Here is a 25392-nt window from a genome sequence, read left to right on the forward strand (position 1 = left end):
TTTAGTAACTTTACGTAAATCTTTTTGAGGATGAATTTCTTTACAATGTCTGTAGCTGCAGATGTCTATAAGATGGTAATGTTTTTGTAATGTCAATTTGTAATGTCCATTTATTGCTTGTTGGGAATATGAAGATATATAAAATCCTAAAGCTTAGTCGCTGTTCTACTGTACAAGACTTTTATTAAGATGACCAGTCCAAATGACTTGGACACTCCAGAAATTATTGTACAGCTTGTATTATTCAGCATTGTTGTCACATACCTTAAAGCTGTAAAGAAGAAGTTTATTTAATATATAAAACCATTTACACCTTCTAGTAAGTTTATATTTCAGACTACATGACAAATCAGTTCAAACAACATGTTAAATATACAACAAGGGATAAAGGCATTAGATGCTTGTAAAAAAACTATAAACATTGCTCAAAATTTACAACACCCTCATACTTAATATAAAAAGAAAACCATAAACCGAGTACAGCACAATCAGAGAGCCCAAACACTTCCTTTTGATCACATCCTTTGTTAAAACCATAGGAAAAACAATATGAAGAGCAAATCCTCTACTGCTTCTACTATGTTTAAATATGCAAGCTTTTATTTTGCTGAGCACGGTGGTTTGAAAAATTCCCACTCTGGACCCTCTATTCACAAAGTCAGCCACGAGAAGGGTGGTCTTTCTCTAGGGAGAACCTACAAAATGTTTGGACATTCCAAGACATCTCATCATAAGAGAGTTAATAGCCCAACTCTTAAAGAATCCTACAATTCATGTCATGGAGAAAGCTCTGAGAGCCACAGGTCTTCAAGTTCCCGTCGGAGTCTAAGGTACAAAGAAAATTCCCAATCATGTGGACAATCCTACAATATGCAAAGCGGTGAATCCCACTCAGACAACTATGGAAATCATGGAAAAAGTAAGAACTTGTTTACAATCAATGAAAGGGAAACCATGCAATATTTGAACGAGCGACTTGCATCTTACCTAGAGAAGGTTCGCACTTTGGAGCAGGAGAATGGCCAGTTGGAGAAGAAAATATCTGAGTGGTATGAGAACAATGCCCCCAGTGCTTTGCCTGACACCAGCAAGTTTCTCAAGACAATCAACGAGCTGCAAAAAAAGGTAAGAAAATCAAAATCAATTTTCATACATGATTTTTTGTACACATATTTGTTACATATTTGCTGTCATATAAGAACATTTGAAAGTTGTCAGCTCTTTTATTAATAACAATAATTAGAAATGATTAAGAAACCCGACATGATCATTTCTGCTTTTTTATACAGATCTTTTCAGCCACTGTTGAGAATTCCAGCATTGCTTTAGAAATTGACAATTCTAAATGGGCAACAGATGATTTTAGCAACAAGTAAGCATATTACATCTTATATGGCAAATAATAAAAATACATAAGTAACTATAGTCAAAGTTTTTATTGTGCAAAAATACAATCGTTAAATATAAAAGAGGGAAAGGGAAATCAGAATATTAAGGAAGAGACAATATTTTGTATGAAATTTTGTCTGGTTAGAGTATTAATTTATTAAATATACTTCTTAATATTAAATAGTGTTTAGGTCTCAATGAACCCCTTTTAAAATTATTACTAAAATGTATAATATCTATATTACTAAAAAGATATGTACATTATTTATTTATATATATATACCCCTCCTACATTGGGGATTGCTTACCCTTTAGCAGACCCCTTTTTGCACATTATTAGTCGCTTGGAAAAAAAGATCCTATTACATATATAGTGCTCAGTATAAAGAATCCCTCCCCCCCCCCCTTCCATTTGGAAGTCAGTGGGAAAAATTGCACTTTAGGGATAGCAATTTTTGGTGTCAATAGATATTAAGCTGAGAAATGACGTAAGCTCCTCTCTGGGAAGTTGGTGCAATAACTATTCATGCACCTTCAGAAAATACATCAGTGTAAATTAGATGCAATGTTCTATTGGACCCTGAATGAAAAAGTTTCTATATTTAATTTAAACATTTTCCTGGATAAGTACATGATGGTGGTTTGCAATTTTTCCAGGCATTCTTATTTCTAAAACTGTAATAATCAATATTGTCTTTGTCTGGAAAACTCAGGATTTTTAAGAACCCCTTGCATGGAATCAGTGACCCCACTGGCTGACTGTGCTAAAGCTATATGTATAGTAAAAACTAAACAAGATCAACTGCAGAGATTTAATATAATATAAAACCTTTGTGTTGGGACTATATGCACATTTCCATAATCATAATCACCCGTCTTAACTTAAAATATTAAATGAAGTATTTCCAAGCGGCTGGTAACAGACCAGAATAAAATAGTTTAATGGTGGTAAAGACTGTTACATCTATTCAGACCCATTTACCTAAGTGTAGTTTCTCAACATCTTTGAGGAATTTTAAGGTTAATAAAATAAAAAGATATATCAATCTTCATTGGTCATGATCATGATTCATTTGGGAACACTCATTCTGAATGATCATAACAAATGTTCGTTTTTTACTCTAAGATACGAAATTGAACTCAGGCTGAAAAACAATGTGGAGGCTGATATAAAGGGACTTCAAAGACTTTTGGAGGGAGTAAATAAAGAAAAACTGGACCTGGATATGCAGGTTAAAGAACTCCAAGAAGAACTCCAGGAAATGAAGAAAAACCATGAGGAGGTAAGGAGCACAAATGCTGTAAATATGAAACCAAGTCTTGGTTATGTAGGTGTTTTATTTTGCCCTAAAGTTGAATATAAAAAATCAGCATAAATAACAAGGACAAGAAACCAGAATGTTTATTAAGTCTTTTTTATGATGCATAAATACCACCATTCTTTTGAGTTTTAATACTATTTGTGTGCTCATCTACAGGAGGTGAACTCTCTCCGTGGTCAGCTGGGTGCTAGAGTCAGTGTAGAATTGGATGCCGCTCCATCCATAGACCTGAATAAAGTTTTGTCTGATATTCGAGAGGAGTATGAAAACCTAATGGCGAGGAACCTGAAAGACGTTGAGTCCATGTTTTTAGCAAGGGTAACCAAACATTTGTTTTTTCTTAGCATTATGTTTTTATTTTATATTTATAAGGCTTTTTATTAGAATGTTATTAAAAACATTTTGTAAACTGAATGCTATGATGGTATTTTTTAATTTTATAGACTGAAGAGCTCAGTTGTCAAGTCCAATCAGGATCAGAAAACCTACAGTCAGTGGAGATTGAGATTATTGACTTGAAGCGTACTGTGCAGAACCTGGAAATAGATCTACAGAGTCAGTTGAACATGGTATGTGTGGCCACTTGGTATTTTAATGTGTATTCGGATGATGTACTTTCACCTATATATTAATATTATATATTATGTGATCTTCCCATTCACATTATGATCCCCGCTTTTTTTTAAAATTTATTTATTCCTGGATTTATAAAAAACTGAATATATATATATATATATATATATATATATATAAAGATTATATTATATATATAATATAAAGATTGTGATTGGGTATGTGCTTTCCTTCAGCATAACAGTACAAAAAGTCAGTTTGTTCTTAGCATAACTTCTCCGCAGAAGTTCCACAGAACTTTTCCGCAGAAGTTCCACAGAACTTTTCCACAGAAGTTCGGGGTGGGGGGGTTCTCAAATCAGAGGTCTCCTGAAACAAGGTCAAGGCTCTCAAAAGTGGTCAGCAATTTCAGCAGCTCAAACAGCTTTCCAGCCACCTAATATTTAGAAAAGAGATCACAACCCAAAAAACTGGATAAATATTACCCATTCAGGATTCATCTATAACACCCTGTACAAAATTATGAATTTTCAAAATATCCCACAAAACCCAGTAACACAGTTTAGGTGTTAAGGTAATGGTTTATTTTAGGGGTTTATGTATAGGGTATGGTCAAGTGTTTAGTTTTCAGGTAGATGGGTAATTATTATTAGAGGGTGCTTTAATGTGGAGGATAAACTTCTGGTCAGCTACACTATTAACTAAAAACTCAAGATCCCATCTCTGATAAACACATGTTCACCTATAGAAGTGAGACAATTGTCACTCAGTCTGGCTACAAATGCCATTAGGCTGCACTGGACAGCTCAAGGCAAAGTGAAATCCGGGAAACCAGTAACCAGCTAAAAATGTTCTGTTGAACAGGAAGCAAAGTCTTGTATCTACTAATAAGCAAAAGTGCAGGCATGGTAAGTCAATAAAGGGGAAAAGATCAGTTGCAGGGAGCTTACGTGCAACTATGAATTGGTCGACTCCATGCTTGTGCCTTTGGCCACTCTGTGCTCCTTTTAGCACCATTTCCAGAGTTCAGCTCCACTTAAGTTTTGTGAATTCAATGCAAAATTATCTTATAATGTGATCTCTGTTAACAGAATTCAGCTCTTCAAGACACATTGACAGAGACAGAAGCCAACTACAGTTCAGAGCTTGCCCAGCTCCAGAGGATGATCAACAATGTGGAGTCAGAACTAGCTAAAATCAGATGTGACCTAGAGAGACAAAACATAGAGTATAAAATTCTTATGGATCAGAAAAATCTTCTTGAGAAGGAAATCGCCACATATAAACAGTTACTTGAGGAACAGGACAGTTGGTAAGTACTGTGTACACTAAATAGTTGAGCAATGCAACGTCAAAGTGAAAGGCTAGGTTGATCCTGATGGGCCCAGTCTTAGGTTGACTTGGGTTCTCTTTCAATAGGATCTTGCCATAATGGAAGCATAATATACAGTATGCAAAGAAATTAAACAATTTTAGGAAATGAGTGCATATACAATAAATTCAACAGATTCTATTTCCCACCCCTAAGTGCAACATTAGATTTCACCAGATTTACTGAACATGTTCAGCAATCCTGGTGTTGTTTTCCATTAGAAATAGAGCCATTGTTTATGCAGTTTAGGACATAAATACCAAGTTTTATGCCATTATATGTCAATTAAAAAATTATCATTCTTTCTCTTCCAGTGTTAAAGAGGAGGAGACACCAACATCATGTATAAATCCACCCACTGTCCCGGAAGGTAGGTTTGAAATGTACAGATCAACCTACATAAAGGAGGCAGTGTTTTTGGTTAGCAAGCCTTAAGCACGGCAAGGCTTTCATTTATAAGTTCTACCGAGTCATTTTCAGCTTTTATTGGCCGTCATGTCTGAAAATATTGGTTGTTTTGGTAAACAATTTTACAGTTTAGTGAAGGAGACTATCCGGGGACTTAGGTTAACTATCTAAAGGCTCTTATTAGAAGTTGCAATTCTTGTGGTTCACACACTCTTCCCATAACCAGGATTCTCACTCTTTCGAGGATCAGAATAACCAGCCCCTAATAATTGTACAGAAATTATAAATATTGACCAATGAGCAGACAGGTCACACAGGATCTACATCTTAAGCCATTAAATAGATGTGTCACCTACCAAACTTTGCATTGCTGCAAAATAAGTAAACCACAGGGCAGGCACAATAGAATCACAAATGTTTTGGTAGGTGAGAACATACACACATATATTATGTACTTGGCTGTTCATCTAAAGCTCCACTTTCAAAAACTAAGATCCAGCTCTTTAGAGAGTAAAATATTATCAATGCAATAGCCCTGCGTTTGTAATGTGTAGGAAATGACATAATACCTTAATGTGCAGCATAATCCTTTAATTCCATCGGGCACTTTGCAGACTAAATGATAATGCTAATAATGATTCATCATTTACCTATAATCTATTTAATAAAAGTCCTCAAACTTAATTTAGAACACTTCACATGAAAGGATGTACACATCGGCTTTTAGACTTCATTGGATTTCCCATAGTTAGGGTTGTACACACAGGCAGACAATATTACAGACCACCTACATTCATGGTTTTCTAAATGACTCTTAATTTGTTTAGTACAAAGATAGTTTGAAATGTCTCCTGGAAGTGTTAGTAGTGGATGTTAACAAACCATTTCAGATAACATGAGGATGTTTGACTAAAGCAGTAATAAATCAGCTGAAAGAGTATTAGGCAACAGGGTGTTCTACATTATTATTAATATTCATAAACAAGAAAAAAGGTATTTCTATCTGGGAGAATTAATTTTGCACCACATCCCCAATATCTCGAGAAAAATACAATAATCTTTCCCATGGGACTTTTAAGGGGCCCACCAATGAACAATCACAGTATTATGAAAACATTTCTTATGCTTCTTTATTAAGTTCCACATAAATTGTAAAAACACCATAAAAAAACAATGTAACAATGTTTCTACTATATTTTACATATACAAACACTTTATCCAATCCATGTCAAACATTTGCCACATTAGCATCCTTGACGCATTTCACCTAAAGGCTTTTTTAGAAGGACATACCATGGTATCTGCATTAGTTGAGTTTTTAAACTTTCAAGGCAAGCGTGTTCCAAGCGTGACTCTCAGACAATATATTTACCATGGCTGGTTAGCATTGGTACAATCCAAACAGTTGTGTCAACCATGACCCCCTATTTTTCCCACGGGACAAATGTTTGACAAAGTGTTTTATATGTAAAAAATAGTGGAATATTGTTACATGGCTTTTATGGTGTTTTTAAAATGTATGTGAAACTTAATAAAGTAGCATGAGAAATGTTTTTATAATACTGTGATCGTCCATTGGTGAGCACTTTAAAAGTTCCATGGGAAAAATTATTGTAATCATTTATTGTTATTATTCTACAAAGATGAGCCTCTAAGAAATAAAGTTCAATAAATCAATGAGGCCAATAAGGGACCCAATGAGGGGGGAGGAAAGGGCTAGATGATGGGCAGAATTCTTCAAGTTCTCCAGTACTGGAGATGATAGACTTTCATGTGTGAACCTGGAATTGATCTGGTCCAGGATTGAAAACATATGTCAAATAATAGGAAATTCCATTTGTCTTTGATCTTGGTTCTCCCTTGATCTATCTTCTCTGGTCTTAGAGAGCTTTAATAACTTAGGTCCAATGCTACATGTCCATCAACCAGGAAAAGAGATGGGCTTTATCTGATTTACTGGAAGTCCTAATGCACACGTATGAATATGAAATTTCAATAAACTAGAGAAGTCTTTACAACTAAAGCCTGAAGGTAAGGCTTGAGTTAAGTTTAAAAGTTTTAATTTAATAAGATTCTATAAATATAGCTAAAGTGTTTATGAGCCACCGTGTATTAATCATCTCTATTCAATAATCACACTTGCTTTTATATTTTAGGCTCAAACCCAGTGGAGTCTCACCCAGCAGTAAATCACGCTTCTGAGACATGCAGTTAATGGAGAACATTTAGGCGTGGTTATATGGTTTTTAAGAAGAATGGCAAACGAGAAACATAGAAAACAAATTCTAATCTGATGCGCTCTTTATTTTTCCTACAATAGCTATTTTATTCTAAAATATGTTCTCTCTATATATTTATACATATACCGTATAAAAAATATTTAATCAAAAGTATTTTAATGTTATGTGCACTTTTTATTTAAAAGTGGAAAGTAAACATGCGTAACCTAAAGCTGGTCATGAATGTTACAATCTGTTTGTCCCATTTTCTTTAGAACTACCAACATCTGTATAGAAACCTACTAAAATACAGATAAGTTATCAGATCCAGATTAGATTGTGCAGATATTGTATATTCCAAGTTGAATATCAAAGACCAGCTTTAAAATATCTACACACACATATAGCTTTAGTATGGTTCCTGTTCTATATGTTCATTGGTCAGGACTGACGATCATACCATATGGTATGCAATTCTAACTTGAATCTGATCAAAATGCAAAGTATTCTGAACAGTAATCATACTGTGGCGTATGTGTGTATTAGTCATAAGAAACTGCCCATTAAATTCTCCTTTATTGCTGTCAATAGAACCTGCAGAATATAGTTGTTACAGTCAGCATGTAAATATAAACTATAACATATGTAATATAATTAACTACTAAAAGTTTGTGTATATCAGTATGATGTATTACCAGACGATGGAAAGGTTTGCTTGTGGTGCCATTCTCAAGCTACTTTCTGAAGATGTTAATTTTTGGGTTTCATGCTAATTCAAAAGGCCATTTCGGATCTATGGTGAGCCACTGCAGGCAGACCCACCATCCCTACCGCTTCTATTCAAAAAAATAAAAACAGTTGGGAACCATCTTGTGCATGTGGCTGCAGTGGATATAGGAGAAGTTCTAGAAAGTAACAAGTCAGTTATGGGCATGCGGTGGCTTTTGGAAGAACCGTACGGTAGCTGCAGTGCAAATGTGGTTACTTGCAGTGTGGTGAGGCTGAGCACCCGGGAACAGTCAACCACATGGTTTTCCACTATGGGGATGGAAGGGGCCCAAGTCTGGATATACCAAATAAAGATAGAACGAATGATCTTTATCCTTGTCACTAGTGACATCAAAGGATTTACAGGATGGCAGTGCTATAGCAACTCATTTTAAATAAGGATCTGGAATGGCAGTGCAGGTATTTTCTTACAGGTTTGTGAAGCAAAAACATTTATTTTAAGAGGAAAAAACTTTGAAACTTTTACAAATGATTAAATGTTTACCAAATGATTAAACCTTTTCTTTAGATTGTAATGCTTTTAGATGGTAACTTCAATAGAAAGGAAACAGTAAGTGATCATTGCAATGGCTTTTGGGAACTAAGCACACTTTAAGCTAAAGATTCAAAATAAGTTTATTATTTGCATATCTTAATAATGTTTTACAGAAGCACACTTTGCACATTGTTAAAAAATTAATCTTAAAATTCTAGACTGGTAAAAGATTCCAATGATTGACTAATAATGCTTTATTGCCAATCACAACTAGCATTCACAAAAATCCCTGATTAACCTAAAATTAAAGCTACTGGGTTAATTTAAACTTTATATATGTGTGATGGCATGGATATGTTTATCAGCATTTGATCATGTGACCAAAAGGTCTTAATAAAATATACATATATTAATATGAAAATGCAAATTTAATTTTCTGAATTGCTTGATGTGCAAAAGCACATAGAAGTGTGCCTGTTTACCCACCGAGCACAACCATTGTACAAAGTAAATGTTCACGGTAATGTGACAATTGGAATGTCTTTGTAATGAATTATTGACTATGTTTTTTAAACCTATGCTAATATATAATGTAGAATTGACTTTGTACAAATAAAAGACTTAATGCACTCTGTTGTTGGTTTTAGAACTGTTTTCCATATAGTAAAAAAAAAATGGTCAAATCCTAACCTAATGGTTGCTAGTTGCTACCAAAACCTGGAAATCACTTGATGAAAAAAGTTTTAAACACATTACTATCATAGCATTATATATATATATATATATATATATATATATATATATAGTTTCCTCCAGTTTGGCTACTTTCAAGAAAAGGTACTTTTAACGCTATCCTGCACAGATCATTAACCTCACATCTACTAAACGTCTTTGGGATAAATTGGAACCCCCATTGTGAGCCAAGTTCTTTGGTCCAACATCACTTGGTTGAATGGATACAAGTTCCCACAAACATACTTTTAAACATTTTAGGGAAAGGATAGAGTAGAATAGTTGGTAAGGCCACAGTACAGAGAGAGGACAGAAGCAAATTTACCAAAATATTCATTTTTGGAATGATATGTTTAGCTCATGAAGGTCATGTGTCCACAGACCTTTGACCATGTAGTATAGATCTCCAGTGCTAAAATGTTCCATATTATAGGTAGAACTACTGTATGAACATCTCCAAGGATAACCTGTTCACAATTTTGTGTCAATCAGAGGCTGGTAATATACAAATTATCTGATCTTCGACACCAAAATACTAGGATAATTTGCAGTCCGTAGCCATCCCTCTATGTAAATGTGTTTTTGGTTAGGTTTCTTCATATCCAACATAAACTGTATTCTTAGTGTAGCTGCCAGCTTTAGGCCAATTGTTAGGAACATTTTGTCATGCACTACAAAACATTCCAGACTTCCAGCATAGTTAATCAATGCAATCTGATTGATGCCTAGATGCTGCCTAACATAGAGATGTCTCAGATAGCTGATAGAGGTAAGAGTTTTCCCAACTCGTCTTGTTGTTATGTTTCAGTGTTTCATTTTTGTGTCTATAATGGCTGATCTTGTTTGAAAAGTGACAAGGCTAGTCCACTAACTTGGAGTGGATCATAGGCATAGACACTAGAATTAGACCTTCTGGCTTTATTACTTTGAATGACTTGCCAAGAACAAACATGCAGATAGAAAAGTAATAGAAAATTGGAAAACCCTATGGTCGTACTTGTTGTGAGTTAGTAAATCATAGTATAGAAGCAAGGGGGTCAGCATGGCAAACCATAAACCAGCTTTTTATACAAATAGCCAGCAATGGTGGTACCTATGTTTTCTCAGAAGCGGCTTTATCTACCTTGAGTCCATCATAAAACAACCCTGGGATAGCTGCTGCTTGTCCAAGCAATGTAACAATAAAAAAAATACAATCACAATGATTTAGTTTTAAAAAAGTTAAAAAATAATTTGTAAAAATATTTACTAAAAAAAAAATAAATCTCCCAAAAGTAAGTTCCTTCTGATATTTATCACTATGGCTATAGTTCCGCAAAACCAAACTATGAAGTTGCCAAGTGTGTCAGGGCTGCCTAATGAATGCAGTACATGTGATTTTGCTAATTGTTGATCAGAGGGGGTTATTCTGCTTTCCCCTGGATAAAAACTGTAGGGTGTGTGAGAGGTTAAATATAATGGGCTTTAGAGATAAAATTTTCAAAATCAGACATGATGCCCCCTGCTTACTGTTCCACTCCAACCATACCCTCCCCTTCCACCTGTAAATCATCTCTAACCTCCTCTGCCCTTGTACCCTGGATAAGGTATTGTCTAATCATCTCCATCTCCCACCTGTCCACTTTACCCAGTTCCCTTTATTCTTTTCCCTTTCTACTGGTATCTACCCCTCTGCTTTCAAACACTTTCTCCTTATTCTGATGAAACCCTCACTAGAAACCCTCTCTACCTTCTAGCTACCGTCCTATACCCCTTCTCCCATATGTTTACAAACTTATTGAGTCTACAAAAGACTCACCGATTACCTGAGCACCAACTCTGTCCTTGACACACTCCAGACTGGCTTATGAGGTGCCCATTCCACTAAAACAGGCCTTACTAAATTGGCCAAGTCACATGGCAAGTTTTCTCTCCTCCTTCTCCTTGATCTTTCCTCCTCTTTTGACACTGTTAACCAATTCATTATAATCCAAATAATGATTGCCATTGGTATCAGTGACATTGCTCTCTCTTGGTTTGCTTCCTATCTGTCTGATGGCCCCTTTCAAGTTTCTTTCAATGGAAATTCCTCCTCACCCACTCTCCTCCCTGTTGGTGTTCCCCAAGGGTCAGTTCTTGGACCGGTTCTCTTTTCTCTGTACACCTCCTCTCTCGGTAGTCTCATATCCTCCTTTGGTTTACAGTACCATCTGTATGCTGATGACACTCAAATCTATCTGTCCACCCCTGACCTGTCTCCCTCAGTCCTGGATAAGGTCTCATGCTGCCTGTCCGCCATATGATCATAGATGTCTGACCAATTCCTGAAACTCAACCTGGATAAAACAGAACTCATCATCATTCCCCCCTCAAATTCCAAATCTCCCCCTGACATATTTCTCACTGTTAATAACACTGTCATTCATCCCCCGCCCAGGCACGTTGTCCTAGAATCTCCTTCCATTCTGCCCTCTTTTTTACCTCCCACAATTAGAACCTGTTGGTCATATTCACCTGGGCAACATTTCAAAAATCAGCCCCTACCTGTCCCTAGAGACCACCAAACACCTTGCACACGCACTTATCATCTCTCGTCTAGACTACTGTAACCTCCTCCTCTCCACTAACCCGACTCTCTCCTCTACAATCTATTATGAATGCTGCAGCCAGACTCATCCATCCTTCCCACCGCTCCTCTTCGGATGCATCTCTTTGTAGTTCTCTTCATTGGCTTTCATTTCACCTTAGAATCAAATTCAAGTTCCTGTGTTTTGCTTTGCCCTCCACTGTTCTTCTTCCACTTACCTTTCTGATCTGAAAAATACACCCCTAGCCGCTCACTTTGCTCATCCAATAACCTACTAATAACTTCTGCGATCAAAACCTCGTCACAGGCATGGCTTCAAGACTTTTCTAGAGCTGCCCTCTCACTGGAATGGTCTTCCTCGTCCTATTGGGCTTGCTCCCACTTTCTGTTCCATCAAAAGAGCACTCAAAACCCATTTTATCAAACTTGCCTACCCATTTTCTTCTGTCTCTCAAAATCCTCACTTCTTCCCACCACTACATATCTCCCATCCCATTGTGCGTTACTTCCCCCACCATCCTAGATTGTAAGCTCTTCGGGGCAGAGTCCTTTCCTCCTCCTGTGTCACTGTCTGTATTAGTCTGTCATTTAGAACCCCTATTTAATGTACAGCGCTGCGTAATATGTTGGTGCTATATAAATACTGTTTATTAATAATAATATTAATAATAATAATAATAGTAATAAAAATAATGGATTTTCTAGTTTTCAAGTGCATTTAGGGGTTGCGGTAAGGCAGTCAAATGCAGCATATAGCACCACCATATAAATATGTGCACTTTTGGCCACTGAACTATTTTGCAACCATTTTGTATGTAACAACCTTTATTTTAACTATCTTAGTAAGTGAGTAAGAAAATAATATTAACTTGGGGTGTAGAGTTACAGCTGTATTTTACCAAACAATTTACAGTTTACAATCATATAATTGCTATTTTCATGTAAAATTAGTTTAACAAAAATGAAATCTTGTCTATCAAAATAAACAATAAATGTACTTGTGTAAGAACAGTAACCTTTAGAAGTATGACATTATTTCTGTTACTCAGTTCTTCTAACAAGATGACCAGTACCCTAGTACCCTGTAATTTTATCAAATAGGTTTTTCACTTAAAGGGCCTATAAAATGCTGTGTAATCACTAAGTATTCTGGGGAACTAAACTATTTACACCTTAATAATGTTTAAGTCTGCAATGCTTTCCTCATCATTTCAAAAAAAGGACCCTTTAGATAGAACTGATTATAAAAGTAATAGAAAACAAACGGAGAAGGTGGTTCTAAGTTGGCTGTTAAAGAGAAAGTAAACCCAAAACTACCCAAAACAAAAAAAAAAATCACACTTACCTTCAATCCCGCAGAGCAGTCGATCCGTCAGTAGGATTCTTCCATCGGGTCCTGCGTTGTCCCGGTATCCGTCTTAGGGCCGGCGCAGAGGGAGAGCCAGGCACCGCTATCTTCTCCTCTCTTCATCTGCCTATGTCACCCGATGCAGGCACGAGATCGGGTGACAAAGATTGGAAAAATAAACTGCCGATCTCACTGCGCATGCGTGAGATTATGCAATTTCTTCCATGTTGATGAAAGAGCTCCTTCTGCACATGCCCAAGATGCTTGGGCATGTGCATAAGGAACAGCCAAGAGCCTCCCGGGACGCATGATGTAGGTTTCCCGGGAGGGCTCCATCAAAAATTAAGGGGGTGGTGCTGCACCCTTTTTTTTTTTTAAAAGGTGTTGCACTTAAAAAAAACACAAACAAAGAGAATTTTTGCTTAAAAAAAGGGTTGTCTACCCTTTTATGTAAAGTGAAAATTCTGCATTTAGGTACTCTTTAATATTATTAGCAATCAGAACAAAAAAAAGTAAAAAGTCTAAAAAACATGAATGCAGTCACCTCATTCATATTACATTTTTGTTGTTGGGCCCTAATAAGCTTAAACACTTTGGTTGGATTTTTTTTTGCTGTCTGTGTCCCTTTTAGGGGCATCCCCTGACAATCACAAACCAATAGGCTTGCCGAAGGCAATAGCTGTGTACATTGATCATGCTAATGAAAATTAGCTTTATTGTCAAATGTTCGGGTCAGTTTTGTAAATGACCCAAATCCACAGAGCACATTAATCACCTCTATTGGTTCTGGTGACAGAAAGTGATGGAAAATCCAGATAAAAGAGTTGTCATATAAATGTAAATAGAAGGAAAACTTTCTTCTATTCTGGTTACAACTGCAATGGAAGTGATATCAGATAGATAGATAGATAGATAGATAGATAGATAGATAGATAGATAGATTTCCCCTTACTTCCTGCTGTATGACTTAGTAAGGAATTGAAGAAAAATATGTGTAAATATTGATAAAACTAAAATAAAAAAAAATGTATAAAATAAATATTCACAGATATGTATTGCCCCCCAAATAGTTAAGAAATGTTAACCTCACTTCCTATATGGGATGTGCCAATAGCTAGCTATAATACCAAAGCCATGCTTTCTACCTTCCTCCTGCTGTATGTTAATAATCCATGGGGTCTACTTTAGACCTCAACTTTTTGGGACATGGAGCCATAAGTAGACCTTACACAGTTGCCCAGTAGATCACTGTTGGAGCAGGGACGAAGCATGCTGAACTAAGTATTTTGGCTCTACACACTTTATATGTAGGTATAGATGATAGATAAAATAAATATATATTATAGAAAAATGAACAGTATACTAAAATGAAAAAAAATAACAGTATAGTAAAATTTCAACAAATCAGGAAAGAACAAGAACAGTGTAGAAACAGGTTTGCCTACATGATCATATAAAAATAACACTGCAATAATATCCAATTTCAACTTAACTAGATCGAAAATAGCACCTTCTCATTCTGAATCACCAAACTGTAAACTACAATTTAGATATCTAAATTTTCCATTTTTAAACCACTTTATCAATTTGAAGGGAATTATTACAGGTGTGCTAGCAGATTCAACTACCTTTAAAGATGACTTTCTGCTTAGTTAGGTGTGTCAAAGCATACATCTAAGTCTTGTAAATGTCTACAAGCTAACTAGCCGCCCCCATACTCTTAGATGCTATTTTATAGTGTCTGACAAATCCTCCTACTAAATGAGGAAGGAAAATGATTATATTGCCCGTAAAGATGAGGATGCTTAGTTCTCTACGCCCATTGCCATGCTTTTTAAAAGAGGTCTTAAATTTGTAATCACACTCTTTGTACTGTGAAGCCTACCAGATATAATATACACTACACTGACACAATGAGCCACAGCAATAAGCAGAACCAATCTGTTTCACAAAAAAAGAATAACTTCTTCAGCCAAATAACCTCATTTAGTCTCAAAGGATTCAGTAAAGATAGCAATGCTGGTAGCTGGAGACCTATTAGTTTTCAAGGAAAGTCTAGTGGAAGTCCCACCATCACCAAACATCATTCGTTCAACCATGGATCTAGCTTCGGACTTACACCTATCAATTATGGCAAAGAAATCTCATGCAAAAGTGAATCCAAGAAACACAGTTTGCTCACCAACAATGAGAAGGAAACCATGAAAATTCTGAACGACAGACTGGCATCCTACTTGGAGAAGGTGCGTTCTTTGGAAGAAGAAAATGCTGTCCTGGAAAAGAAGATACGAGAGTGGTATGACATGAATCATCCTCAAATGTTGCCTGATTTCAGTCACTATTTTGCAGAAATGGAAGAACTTCAGATGAAGGTAATTTTTTTTAGTAAAAAAATTGACGGATAATGTTTCGGTTTCATTTTTATTCCAGAAATTTGGATTTTTTTGTTGTGTGCAACACCTCCACAGTGTTTTATAGGCTCTGAATTTGTGTGTGTAACTCTTTTTTTTTTTGTTAAAATTATTTTTTTTACTGAAACATTAATGTGCTTGAAACATGTTTATAGGGTATTTTTGCCTTCCTCAGGATCAAATGTGTATACATGGTTTTATCTGGAATAAGTCAGTTTCTAGTATTTTTATTTCCAAAGTGGTTGAACTTGATGGACCTTTATCTATATTTGATCCTGTAAACCTGAGTGTGGCTATTTTTCTGTGAGCCATTGCGTGGAAATAAGGATAGAACTTTCTGAAAAGAGTTGTAGTATTCTCCTCTAATAATAATTTAGTTTGCTTCTGAATTCACACACCTATAATTGTTTACCCAAAGAAAGGTGGGGGTAGTTCCATTTTCCATTTATGAATCTTTAGGGTTTTATAATATTTCTTGGGAAGTAAAAGAACAACTTCATTCTTTTATGAATGCCAAAAAGAAAATTGTAGGGAAAAAAATATCACCATATACAGAGTAGTTCCAATGAAGTATATTCTGCTGCTTTGTAAGATCTAGAACTGGTAATCAGTGGAAATGTGCAAACAAGACCTCCTGGAATCAAAAAGCAGTAAATGGGGACTTAAATGGGGAAGGACTTGGTTTATCTTGGATTAAGGGGGTAGGGAGGGTTTTTGTTAATGCCACACTTGATCCAGCTACTACATTTATAAAACTGGTTCTGGGATGCTGTGGTCTTGGTTATGCTGGGGAGTGGTATGATGACCGCTTTATCAATTTATATCAATGTATCATTTATTCCATAGACCTGGAGCTTTTGCTTATAATGCCTTTAAGGATATTTAGCCAAATAGGATTACATTTTTTCTGGTCAATATTGTTTATATATTTGAAGTATTGGTAAATAATAAGGCTGTTTATGTATACATTTTTTGTTTATAATGTCGATATTTGTATACAATAAACAATCAATTATCGTCAGCTAAATTTATCCCAAATTTATGACCGGTTGCATTATTTGGGTATGGAGAGTCCGGTGAAGAAGCAGAAGTAGGGATCTGAGGGGGCCTCTGATCTACCCTGGTCAACATTTTTACAAATGAATCTAAAAGGTTTTTGATTACTATTGGTAATAAAGTATAATTTTATATTTAGGTTTTCAAAGTCACCGTGGAGAACGCAAGACTTACTCGGCAGATTGACAATACTCACTTGGCTGTAGATGATTTTGAAAATAAGTGAGTGACCCCATTATTTTTAGCGTTTTCAATATTTTTTTTAGATAAAGAAGAAGAGGTCCACCTGATGTCATTTATATAAATATTATGTGCTGTTGTTGAAAAAAAAAAGCTTCTTTCTGTTTTATACTATTATTATAAAGTTGCCTTCCTATGCCTTTGCAGTTACAAAAGCTTCTGTCTTTCGAAGATTATAGTATGCATCAAAGTAGGCCAAAAATGTTTTTGTGAAGTCAGGTACATATGTTTGATGAGAATACCTGGCTCAAAATTACAATTTCAGTTTATCTGAAGGTGTAATGGAGCTTAGGTATGGGCCCCATCTGTACTGCTCAAATCAAATCTTTTTTGACCTGGCTTTGTGAAGCTGAACTATATAATTTTAAAGGAAGTCCATATTGTTTTTACACATTACACAGAATATTAATTACCAATAACCTGTTGATTAGTAACATATTTTAGTCCTTAATGTTTTCTAGGTATGAGATTGAGTTCAACTTAAGGGCTGACATTGAGATTGATATAAAAACTTTGCATCATGAGCTTGAAAAAATCAAGGAAGAAGTTGAATATCTCGACAGAGACCATCAGCATCTCCAGCAGGACATGCTTCAAATGAAGAAGGCCAATGAAGATGTACTGTATTGAGGAGTAATATTACTTGGGCAATATTATACAGCAATAATGCAATACTCTATAGTTTCTGTGGTCATTGAGCAATGTACAGTCATTTGGCACCTTTTTATGGAAAGAGTAGTCTGTGTTTTCCTTACCTAGGTACTCATGTTTGTTGAGGCCCATCTAATATTTTAAGTCTGCAGTGGGTATAAAGTGGGTATGAAATTATGGCCCCTTGATAATGTCAGGGCAGGTACTTGAGTCCCTCCATATTACTGCTATATGGTGAAATATCTACTGAATGCAAACTCCAATGCAGTGGTCCCCAAACTTTTGCACATCGCGAAACATTATAATCACAGACTCTGAATCCCACATGCGCGGGGAGCCATGTGTCACTTAAAGGGGATGAAACTGTCCTGTCCTGTCCAATGTCCTGATGCCAGAACCTGCCCATTCCCCAATCACAGGTCTGAGCCTGCAATGGGAGAGTGGGTGGTTTGTGTCCAGAAACCAAACACGCCCACTGTCCTGAGCCTGCGATGTCTCCAGGAAACATGGTCCGCGGGTCTGGCAGGTGCGCCCCCCCAAGCCGGGTCCTGACCCTGCTGGTGGGTGCACCAGCCAGAGCTACGTCCGTCTGACGCGGGGGTTGGGAACCCCCGCTCTAATGTACTGATCAGCCAATCACTATTTCTAAACACAGTCATATGAGTAGAATTGTCATTACCTATGTGGAAGCTAAAGCAAGGACCAACCTTGACATGTCATAGGGTTTACCACTTTGTGCTCTGAGATAAGACACGGTAGCTGAAAGGCATGAGATAGCTAAAAAATCTCTCTAGACTGAACATTCAAAAAGACAAATTAATTTGAACTCCTAACACTTACCTCTTATCTTCATACTTGCCAAAACTTGACCGTTAACACTAAAACTAAGCTCAATACCTAATCCTCTAACCCGGGCAATTTGAGTGTCCCATATACAGTGGCTTTCCTATAGTATAATTTTAGTGACAAGCACATTTTATTTTACTATTTTTTGTATAATTTATTTATTTGCATTTTTTATTGTTTTGGAAATAGTAGGAAACAAACCTCATTTCCTCTTCCATATCCAGCGCAGGAATTGAAGGTACATTTTTCCAACAGATTTTCTATTTCCTACTCTGTCCAAAGCGTTTGGATTCGGTGCATTCAAGCTAGTTTAGTGTTATAATACACAATAATTCCCAAGTACAGTAGTTCTTAAATATTTGACTATTAAGTGATGGCAATATAAGAATTATAATAATCCTTAAAAAACAATTGGCATTTTGTATTTCCTTAACTCTAGTTTAAAAAAAAGTTGCTAGAGGCATGGCACATTGGATAACATTATAATAGTTTTAACTGAATAATCCAAATATGTCATAATCATAAATCTTTTCCGTTATACTTGAACAGGAAGTGAAGAGCCTCAATAACCAACTAGGTGCCAGAGTCACGGTGGAAGTTGAAGCCCCTCAGTCTGTGGATCTAAGTAAAATCCTGGATGAAATACGGGAACAATATGAAGACCTAATGGAAAATAACAAAGCAGAGGCAGAAAAATGGTTCCTGGCAAAGGTCAGTGTGTTATTCATATTTTTTAAAAAAGTATTCTTGGTGGACTTGGTGGAACTGTGAAATGAGTAATGTGGAAAAAAGAAAGTCTTATTTTTCCTTAAGTTGCCTTATTCTTATTCGTTAGCTCAAAAGTGATAAAGCTTGACACAACCACAAGACAGCATGAAGTTTTAGAAGGTAGTCAACAGTGTTTTCTTTAGCAATCTACATTTTCAATGTATTTTCATGTGTTCATGTGTTAAAGAGGAATTTCACCTAGGTAGGTGGTAGGTAGGTTGTATGGCACATACTTACCTGCTTGCAGGGACCTTGCAGCAAAGACAGGTCCAGAATCCGGTCACCACTGCATCCCAGGAAGCCACCATCTTCATCACCAACTTCACAGTGATCGTCTCCGGCTATTGTATGGCCACTGGCAATGTGAATCTTGCACATGCGTTGACCCCTGTGCCACAGAGCCATGCAGTGTAGGGCTAAAACAAAAAAGTTATCATGAGCCTGTGACCTTACATGTCTTGATTGTCAGTTAGCTCTTCCTCTTGGTCACTTTTTGTATTTTCAGTTTAGGTCTTCAGGAGGCATTTGCTTCCTGCCACAATCACAAAAGTTTGGACAATGAATAATAAAGAAATATACCGAATAAAAAAAATAAGTGATTGTAGTAACTGAAGGACCATTTCTTATTTTCAGAGTGAAGAATTGAAACGTGACATTGAATCTAAATCTTCGGAACAGCTTCCAGCTCTTCGGAGTGAGATCATAGAATTAAAGAGGACTGTTCACACCATGGAAATTGAGCTACAAAGCCAGTTAAGCATGGTATAAAAATGAACTTAGTCTATTTAATTGGTGTGATTTATCTGGAAAAATATAAAACGAGCATAAAGAAAATATAGGGGTTTAATGGATATGGATATTCTTTTTTAATTACCATTTAAAGGTGACTCTTAAATGTTTTACATTACCCCTGGGAAGAACAGAACAGCATAGAGTCATCTAGAAAAAATATTTTCATGTTTGATACAAAAGAAAAGTAACTACACCTAGGTTTTTACTGGATTGACTGCATATAACACTGGAGACTGGTCTGGGTAATGTCCATGGGTCTATAAAATCTACCAGATTCCTAGGCCCCAGAGATCTGATGGTATGTTTCATGTAAATTTCAAACCAGAGCTAGAGCATCAATTCCCTAACATAATATTTATTTGACCACAGAAAATGGCCCTAGAAAGCACGTTAAATGAAAAAAAGGCCAGCTATGGTTCCCAGCTATCACAGCTACAGGACCTAATCAATCAAGTGGAAGACAACTTAACTCAGATACGAGCCAAGCAAGAACAACAGAATGAAGACTATAAGAACCTTATGGATGTGACAACACATTTGGAGAGAGAAATAGCTACCTATCAACTGCTGCTTGAGGATCAAGATATTCAGTAAGTCACAAATGGAATGAATATTGTACAATTAAACTTTGCGGGTGTAAATTAGGGCACTTAAAATACCAGTTTATAGAGACATATAAAGACCTAGGTAACACGCCAGGCTATTCTTGCCATCCCATGCAAATCCCCCTGCACAACACAAGGCAATACGCAGAAGTTCTTTCTCTGTTTTAGCAAATTTAATGCTATAGTGCAATTTACTTTTGTTCAATAAGTCTGACACGCTGAATACCCTCCAAAAAATCATGTTGGTTTATGGTTTGCTATTAGATACATAAGCTGCTTCAAATCCGGTATTGTTTTTTGTTTTGCAGTGTCCCAAGACCGATACCGCAGTTGTCAGAAGGTCAGTGACAAACATACAACTACATGACATTAAACTATAAGATATTACTTAAGACATAATAAAACCTAACTGATGCCTTTGTCACGTGGGCCTGATTCAATAAAGCTCTCCAAGTCTGGAGAAGATAGACTATCATGGAAGAACCCATGACAAAAGTCACCAAAGGCAGCTTACAACTTTACCATTCATAAAGCAATGACTCTTTTTCCTTCTCTCTTAGGTTCTTCCAAAGTTGTCAGAGTCATCTCTATTACAGAAGAAGTTGAAAGCAGGAAAATTCTATCCCCAAAAGAAAACTGTTAGAAATAACTGTGGTGGGCTCAAGATTTTGATTATTTAGGATTCCTATGATCTCTTCCTTAGTTCATGATGAAATTCATGATGTGTAGATGACTAGGGTATTAGAGTCATTGGTCTCACTACTGGTTTAACTTGTCACATGCGTCAGTCTCCTAAGATGTAAGAGTTTGTCTTGTAATTTTAACAGGCCAGTCTGTAAAAAGCAATGAAGCGTCTCTTTGTGAGACTCCATTAAATGTCAAATTGCACTTTGTCAATAAACTTTGATGTAAGGGTGAGGCAGAGGCATTAAAAACATGATTAGAATAAGACAGGAGAGCAAATAATTATGTCATTGTGGCTTGTACCTCCACCATGTCATTTACTGTAACACTAATATTATGTAGGAAGGTTCAGCTATTCATATCATAAACAAAAACAATATAATATAATATCCCGGGTAAGTAAAAAAAATACAGTTACATTGGCATTTCCTGGCAAAGAAACAATCTCCATCAAAAAGTCCACCCTAACTTCTAACGATCACCTGTAATAAATAATAAATGAATACCCAGTACTTCCAGATATTGTCAGCATGGGACCTCCTCCTAAGTATCGGTTCCAGAGTCTATTGGCCAATCTCTGGATCTTGGCACTATCATATCATGAACCAGCTGCTGACTGATGCAAATCCGTTCAATATACAGAGTCTACTTTCACAATTTTTTTGTATCATTTTCAACAACCCCAATGAAAGCAGATGGGCTACAGCCTGGAAAATGTGTTGGCTTTGTATTATAGAAAAAAGAAATTATATTTGGGCCTGAAAATCACAGCGTGGCACTTCACTTATTATTCTGGCAACCCGAGGTTATTGTACCTTGGTTTGTAGAAGCTGCCAGCCCAGAATTTAAATCCCCCATTCATATATTGCCACCATATTATTAAATAAAAACTATAATATAATTTAAAAAAAAATGTGTTCCTGTGCTACCAATCCAAAAATAAAGCAATAACTGGATGAATCATGTGATGTGTGTACATAGTAGCCTTACACTCACAAAAATAATTTAAAGTATGCCCCATGTATAAGGAAATACCAGACGATTTCTGTGGTTTCTCAGTGAAAACTAACATTTAAGTTAGTTGCAAAGCCACTGAAAATAGTATTGTCACTACAATTGCTGGGGATGTCACTAAGACCTGTGGGAACGTTTAAAAAAAAAAGAAATTAAAATATGTGTAATTTTTCTATAGATGAAAGGTAAATTATAGTCTGAAAAAAAATTTTTCTTTACCACCACTTTGTTTGCAAGTTTGTGTGAAAATAAATTTCTCCATTTCACTCATTCATACTCATATGAAAATACATTTATTTTTCTACAGAAAGACAAATATTATATAAATATTATAATAACTAAAGTATAGATAGATAGATAGATAGATAGATAGATAGATAGATAGATAGATAAATAGATATGACAGTAGGTATTTATACAATTTTGAAAAAGAAGCTTGGTGCTCAGGAATATCATTGCCAGGTATAACCAGAAGAATTTTAAATATTCTTATTATTAAAAAATGAAGCCTCCAATGAATCCTCCACTCCTGAGCACAGACATCCACCTATCAAGACTTATTATTATTTGCATACCTTCTTACATGAAACAGCCCTCTGCTTCCTTCATGGTTACTGTAATACTGTATAATAATAATAATAATAATGGTTGCGGTCTCTCGGAAGAGTATATAGGTGCCATGATTTTTCCAGGTATAGCTATGAAGAGTTCCTTGCCATTTTCTCATGAGCTATGGTCTAACTGCATTGCAGAGAGTAGCCAAGAGATGTATTGATGAGATCACTGGGTTTATTTTAAGGCATGTGAAAAAAACAGAAAGGTTTCATTTAAAAATACCATTAGCATGTTGATGAAAGAAAAAAAAAAGGAGGAACAAGGAAAGTCAAAATTTTAAAACATTTAAAGCCCACACACACAAAAATTTATATATAGTATATTAGTAAGTAATAAGGAAACCTAGATGTAACCTACCGCCTTTTGTAAAAGTCTATACTAACAATTCTCACCTCCAGGGCCCATGGCACTGATATCACCTCTAGGCGGCTTCTTCACCCAATGTCTACATGTGTGTAACAAGGTCCTGTAGACTTTAAAGGGTCCAGCAGATGGATAAAAGATGATCCACCTTAAAGCCCCATAGAAGGCTGGGGTGCCAACCTGAACATGAGCAGATGATAGGCAAATAAACTACAGTATAATAATAAAATATACCAAGTCCGTAGTATTAGTCGTAATATCAAAGTAGATGTAAAGCTTTTTGAAGGAAGATGGGCAACATCTTGGGGTGGTGGGGTAAGGGAAACAGGATAAGTAAACTTTTTAACCTTTTTCATACTCTTTTAAGAAATATTTAGGCTTTTCAAAAAAATTGTATATTTAACTTCATATTTATAAAATTGTGTTACGGTAACTAAAACCGACAAACTAAATATATACAGTATATATAAATAAATGGATGTATCATATATATTATTTTTATTATTATTAATATATTACAAGTTAATATAATAAAATTACTTTTGTTTCAACTGCCTCCATTTAAGCGTTTTATGTTTTTCCAAATATAGTGAAGTTTTATGTAGTATGAATACAAATAATGAAATTAAAACATATCTGTGGTTTTCCAGTTCAGTGTATAGATTTAATCCCCTAGCCCAGCAATACCTCTTTTGTCCCCCATCTCCACTGCCAGAAATAAAGAAAATACTTACAGGTAGTCCCCGGGTTACCATACGAGATAGGGAATGTATGTTTGTTCTTAAGTTGAATTTGTATGTAAGTCGGAACAGGTACATTTTTTTGAATAAACGCAATTAGGACAGATGTTTGTCTCAACATTATTAGGTAGCGCGGTGTCAGTTACTGTAAAAAAAAACTCACTGTGAGTTAATCACAAAAAAAAACTTATTAACTAGACATTTATTAACTTCTGGAGCAAGCTGTGCTTTGATATGCAAAAAGAAACAGCTGCAGAGTTTGTCTTGTTCATTAAAGAATTACAAGAGGCTGCAGAAAAAGCTCAGTCCTTAAGATCAATCACAACTTCAGCTGGGTTTAGCAAAAGATTTCTTCTGCAAGTCATGTAAACTGCCCCTCCGCCCTTCAAACCTCCATTCTGCACAGGAGCAAGCAGGGGAGCCCTGTTCATATCTAGGAGGCGCCCATATGTCGAATGTCCTTAACCCAGCGACTACCTGTATATGTAAAATGATTTGGGGTATGCGGGATCAGTATACAGTATGGTTTTAGGAGAGAGAAGGCTCTTCTTAATGTATAAGGCTATTTACAGTGTTCTTATATTAAAGGTATCCAAAAGGGATAGAATCACAACAAAACTACCAAATGTCCTTTAGCCCAGGACCAGGTGGGAAAATCTCATACCTAGTCCTTCTTCCCTGCAATTCTACAGGAACTACTACTGCTTTGAGCACAACATGATCACAGTTTTCACATGACAACTCTTTTTAAATATTGTAGAAGTAATTAGGGAGACATTAGGGGTCTAATTAAAGCCCTGATGTATATGAAATCCAATAAAGAAAACCTATCTACCTTGCTATCACATAGGGGTCTTTTAGATCTTGTAGTAGTAAAAAAATAAAATAAAAAATGTTAAGATAAAAGTAATAAAATGAAAGAAATACATTTTTAAAAAAGTCTTTACATGTGTAAGGTTATAATTTTAGGTATTGAAAGCACAAACAACATAATACACGTTGGGTATCAGCAAGTAAGGACAAGACTCTTTACTAACATTAACCCCATGAACTGTAAAGACTTTTTAAGCACGCCTATAAATAATATTGAATCCCAAAGTTGTTTCACAGGTGCACAATTTTTAGACTTCATGTTATGTATTTTGCACACTTTGATGTGTCACACCTAATCCCTCTTCTTTTCAAACCTAGATAGGGACATATATTTAAAAAATTTAAAACATAATAAAGACAGATACTAGGGCACATGGTACAAAGACATACAAAGACATTGATTTACATCAGCTGTTGCAACTGTGTACATCATATCTACAAGGGATTTTTGCATACACAGTCAGACTTGATAAAAAAAAGCAAAAAAGCTGGTCAAAAGTTGTCTGATACTCTCTAGCATTAAGCTTATGAATATTTTGGA

At 35.8% G+C, this 25392-nt stretch overlaps 1 protein-coding gene across 1 annotated transcript in view; it reads left to right on the forward strand.

The window, feature by feature from the left end:
* The first annotated feature begins 549 nt into the window (after positions 1–549).
* LOC140332413 (keratin, type I cytoskeletal 19-like) overlaps positions 550–25392 on the forward strand; it is a 74810-nt gene continuing 49967 nt past the window's right edge. The window contains exons 1-4 of the mRNA XM_072413682.1: positions 550–1125; positions 1290–1372; positions 2516–2672; positions 18947–19108. Coding sequence (XP_072269783.1) covers positions 550–1125; positions 1290–1372; positions 2516–2672; positions 18947–19108 — 978 coding nt within the window. The remainder of the gene's footprint in view (positions 1126–1289; positions 1373–2515; positions 2673–18946; positions 19109–25392) is intronic.

Source organism: Pyxicephalus adspersus, chromosome 6 (assembly GCF_032062135.1).
Source record: "Pyxicephalus adspersus chromosome 6, UCB_Pads_2.0, whole genome shotgun sequence".
NCBI lineage: Eukaryota > Metazoa > Chordata > Amphibia > Anura > Pyxicephalidae > Pyxicephalus > Pyxicephalus adspersus.